Here is a 4,967-nt window from a genome sequence, read left to right as displayed (position 1 = left end):
AATTACCCAACTGAACCCTAGATTGGATTCCAAATAGAACTCCTAACCACACGAGGAAAGCGAGATCTCCAACGGCAACTTCAAAACTTATCTCCACCGAAGCCTAGAACTCAAAGAACCAAGCTTCTACGACGAATCTTCCTCCACCTAATACCAAAATTTTGGCAGCACTTCGACATCACAACAAGAGAGTCAGGTCGCAATAGGAATTCTCGTTTCACAAAGGAAACAAGAACCTTAAGCAAAATATCTCAACAAAGTGGGATATCAGCTCTTCCTCTCATCAGTTCTAGGACTAACTTGTCGAGAGAACCTAAATAAACTATTACAAATCACACAAATAGCGAGACAACCAAGTTTACATGGTTCGGCAAATTGCCTACGTCCACGGGGAGAGGATGGAGAGATTCCACTAAATCAAGGAGAGTACAAAGGGTTACAATCTCACAAAACTCACAAACTAACCATCAACCAAAGCTCTCAACTTGCTCATAATATCTCCCTCTCACAATGCTCAAAAGTCTCTCTAATCTCTGATTACAACTCTCCTCTCTTATTATGATTGATTCTAATCTCCATATATATAGAAAAACTAAAACCAAAACAGACTAGGAATCCTAAAACCAAAACAGACTAGGAATCCTAAAACAAAAAACAAAACAAATTAGGAATCCTAATAACATCATGTTACGTAATCCTAATAACCTCATGTTACCAAAATAGATTAGGAATACTGCTATCCAAGAGAGAGGACTTCAAGAGATGCATAAGTGTGAATCGTGTGATGCTGAAAATGAGTTTTTATGGAACTTTGTTTCTTTTGGTTATCTTTTGTTTTGGATGAAGTCTGCTACTCTTGTTATGGGCTGTTTTTGTTTTGGTTGTTAGTCATGGGGTATGTCAGATTTATTTTGTAGTAGTTTTTTTAAGGTCTTTTTTTTTAATGTTTACACTTACTATGGCATTGGGCGTGTAAACAGACTTTTGTATACAACCATATGTTTAATTGAGAATAGAGTTAGTTGGTTGGAGTTCCTTTTTGAAACTCCATCCTTTTTTCTCCAAAAAAAAAGTAACAACCATAGTTCCCAAGTGAGATTCTGCACGACCAAAGGATGCTTTTCAATTAGAAGCAGACTGGTAGGTGGCTTTATTTTATTTTATTCTAATATTTCAGTGCATGATTATGTAAACATAGGCTTACAGAAATAACACACAAATAGAGCATTATAGCCGAATTGTCAGGAAGCACAGTTTATTTGATCGCTTATAAAATTTTCAAAGTTTGAGAGCATTTTCTTTTGTTATTTTTTACCCCCAAATGTGAGATTATTTCCATTGAAGTTCCAAATGTGAACATTTCCCTTAATTTTCTAAAAAAAATTTCAATGTTTGAACATTTCCCTTAAAATTTTCAAAGTTTGAGAGCATTTTCTTTTGTTTTATGGACACGCTTCACACACTCACGTAACGTAGTTTGCACCACATAATCATTTGAGAAGACAAAAAACAATCTTCTCATAAATACAGCTACATTTGAGCAAATTTGATGCATTATAATGCCTAGTATACAACTTAACAAGAACAGAATTGATAGAAAAGCATCAAATTCCTTTATTAGAAAGAAAGTCATTATGTGATCTGGCAATTCTCATATAACCGGAATTATGAATGCTCAAATCAGTTCTCAGACAAATTGAAAAGAAAAGATTGGGATATTTATATTATTATTTATTATCACTCCTTGAGACATTTATTAATGTTTTAATATGAGAAATTACAGAATAAAACCCAGGACGAGGGAGAGAACAATCAGTAACATGCTCTCTTGCTAAATCCCAATGGCAAAATCTAAAAATACAACCACCAGATAAAGCCAAACTAAATTGATGATCCACACCAAATAAGAAATGAAAGTTGCAAAGTGCAACGAGAGGCGATAAGGTAGAAATCCCATCTTGAAGAATGAAATTGTGAGAAAATCCGAAAAGATTTGAAAGGATTTAGGGCTTCCAGAGGATCGTGGTCTCAGCAATCATGGAGGTGACCACGTAAGGATCCATGTTAGACGCTGGCCTCCTATCTTCGAAATAACCTGGCAAAATAGGATTTTTTTTTTAATCAGTTGATGAAATTGACACACAAACATCGGTGGTAGTTCGTTTGGAATTACCTTATAAGAAATATCTTATCTCCAACCAAGTGGGAAGCACAAATAACTATAAAATCCAGAATCTGGTACAGTCAAGAATCCTTAAACAACATGAAAAATCCTTGATTTGTAATTTATATCTTTATACATGCTCATCCTCTTGGGTGGAGATAAAATCTTTGACTAAAAAAGCAATATCTGAAAAACTTGATATCTGGTTTTGTGCTGAGAAATAGACCAGAAAGGCAAGAACGTTTCTAACTAATTAGTTAAAGAAACATTGATCCTTCAATTTTGGAACATCTACGGCTGATTAGCGATTATTGAGACTTGTAAAGTTCTTTATCTATCTATAAACAAAACGTTTGTAAAAAAAATTCTCATGGAGCAGGGTAAACTTTTCTAACTTAGACCAAGACCAAGAACGAGAGAAATGAGGAGATATTAACCTTTGCCCTCCTTCTCTGTGTCACGACCCACTCGAATGGAAGCCCCACGGTTAGCGACTCCCTGGAGGTTAGAAAGAAAAAAACAAAACAGATAAATTTTCAAATGTTTTCATGAGTATCTGTACTCTTTTTGAGGCAATTAGAGAAATAATATACCCATTTGAAGGTGTTGATATCAGCAGTCTCGTGCTTTCCAGTGAGACGGCGCTCGTTCCCTTCTCCATAAGCTGCAATGTGCTCCTTGTGCCTCAATCCAAGCTTCTTGATTGCCTTCTTTATGACTTCATATCCTCCATCTTCCCTCATGGATTTTGTACTGAGCAACACAGATTAAAAAGAAACAAAACTAATATTTCAGATAAAATTGTAAAAGGGTAATAAAAGTCAAGCATTCATTTTCGCCTCAATAGAATGAGGTAAAGAGAAGGAAGATTTTGCACAATCTCACCTGTAGTTTGTGTGGGCACCAGCACCATTCCAATCTCCCTATTATAAGCAAAAGATGAAGATGTAGCTCAATAGAGGTACCTCTAAATTTTCCCTCACTTTTAAGTAAAAAGAGAAAATAAAGAAAAAATTTTGCAATACAATTTTATGCTTATTTCATTCTTAGAAAAATATCAAAGTTTCCGAGGAAAGAATAACCAAGGCAAAAAGATAACCTGGATAGGCTTTGGGTCAAAGCTTAGGACGACACCAGCAATTTCAGTGATCCTCTGTTTCATACAGAGAAAAACAAGAAAAACTTAGAAAAAGCCCAAAAAGATTGTGATGTTGTTATTTTGGCCCCGGATTACAACTTATAAATCCAACAGTCATTAGTGTTTACCTCAAGAATGTAGCGAGCAACCCACAACTCATCACCAGCCGAGATGCCAACAGCTGGACCAACTTGGAATTCCCACTACCAAAGATACAGTGTGCAAAATTTTCAGAATTATTTTCAGTATTAGAGAAAAACAAATAAAGGATACCAATGTCTTTTATACCTGGCCTGGCATGACTTCTCCATTAATACCACTGATGTTGATTCCTGCATAAAGGCAGGCTTTGTAATGGGCATCGACAACGTCACGCCCAAAAGACTTGTCAGCACCAGCAGAACAATAGTAAGGTCCCTGGAAAAACAAATCACATATTGTTAGACCTGATACCACATTGAATGTAACGAAATACTTGTCAGCACCAGCTATACCATGTTTGCTATATCCACTCTCAAACAGTAATTTTGGGAGTTGGATTGCCGAAAATGCCCTTTTGATGTTGAGGGTGTTTCTGGAATGGATTTGGCCTGGTTTGGTTTGGGAGAAGGGCAATTTAGTCCTCACACACCCCCAAAGTTACTGTTTGGGAGTGTGAATAGTTGGACCCCAGCTATACACATAATAAAATTATCAATGTGTTGAAACTTAATTATTTTAATCTTCTTCAAAGTTGTGGTAAAGAAAACCATAGATGTAGCATATCAAATACTAAACGCATGCATATGTAATATCATTGTCGACATTGCTGGCAGGTATCAGTTAAATATGAAAGTTCACAGCCACAAGCATCAAAACCTATACTGGCCATAATGGTGCAATCCCTGTAACAGTCCATGCAATAATTTTTTTTACCCCTTATGCTACTTATGTTGGATAACTGCCTTCTCAAATTCTCTTCAAGAATAATATCAAGAAACAACAATTAGGTGTTTCCAAAGTTAAACAAAGAGAAAAAACAGAAATACGATATTAATATGATACTAATGGAAAACAGATGTCGTAATAAGAGCACTCTAGTCAGTCATAAGTTGTAGGAAAACTTCAACCCTATGCTCAGATTAGATTTTGGTGAAAGGAAGACATGCGATACTAATTAAAGGAGAAATAATATCAACATGCATTTTAAATGAATTATATAGGACTATTTGTTATGAAGAGATCAAACTTATAAGTTAGAAAATGAAACAGAAAGGAAGAAGTATGTGTTCCATAATTCGGCAAAAACAATAAAATAAAATAATAAACACTTAAGTCAACAAGATTAATTAAAACCAATCATATCAGCATAATCATAAGTCAGAATTAGTACCTGGGGACCTGGATAGCCACCAACGGGCCAGCCAAGAGGCCAGTTGACATCCTTTTGGAGAAGGGTGTACTCCTGCTCGATTCCGTACCTGTTTTAAGTATGGAAAAAAAAGGTAACATCGAATAAAAACTTAAATTCTACAATATGTTAAATAGCAAGAAATTGAATCATATAAAGTAGAATATAATAATCAACCATGGTACTTCAGCAGCTACATCAGGGTGGCTAAATATCTTGGCCGCATTAGCTCTCTTGTTCGTGGGGATTGGCTCACCAGCTGGTGTATAACAATC

General features: G+C 35.6%; 1 protein-coding gene across 1 annotated transcript in view; it reads right to left on the bottom strand.

Moving 5' to 3' along the window:
- LOC109844495 (glutamine synthetase nodule isozyme-like) overlaps window positions 1,697-4,967 on the bottom strand; it is a 5,118-nt gene continuing 1,847 nt past the window's right edge. The window contains exons 5-13 of the mRNA XM_020413550.1: window positions 4,870-4,967; window positions 4,675-4,762; window positions 3,591-3,719; window positions 3,431-3,505; window positions 3,264-3,317; window positions 3,050-3,087; window positions 2,758-2,917; window positions 2,602-2,662; window positions 1,697-2,095 (exon numbers count right to left, since the gene is read on the bottom strand). The exon at window positions 4,870-4,967 is cut by the window's right edge and continues 17 nt beyond it. Coding sequence (XP_020269139.1) covers window positions 2,004-2,095; window positions 2,602-2,662; window positions 2,758-2,917; window positions 3,050-3,087; window positions 3,264-3,317; window positions 3,431-3,505; window positions 3,591-3,719; window positions 4,675-4,762; window positions 4,870-4,967 — 795 coding nt within the window. The 3' untranslated portion in view covers window positions 1,697-2,003. The remainder of the gene's footprint in view (window positions 2,096-2,601; window positions 2,663-2,757; window positions 2,918-3,049; window positions 3,088-3,263; window positions 3,318-3,430; window positions 3,506-3,590; window positions 3,720-4,674; window positions 4,763-4,869) is intronic.

The sequence above is a fragment of the Asparagus officinalis genome, chromosome 6 (assembly GCF_001876935.1).
Source record: "Asparagus officinalis chromosome 6, Aspof.V1, whole genome shotgun sequence".
Taxonomy (NCBI): domain Eukaryota; kingdom Viridiplantae; phylum Streptophyta; class Magnoliopsida; order Asparagales; family Asparagaceae; genus Asparagus; species Asparagus officinalis.
This window is presented reverse-complemented; position numbering and strand designations above follow the sequence as displayed.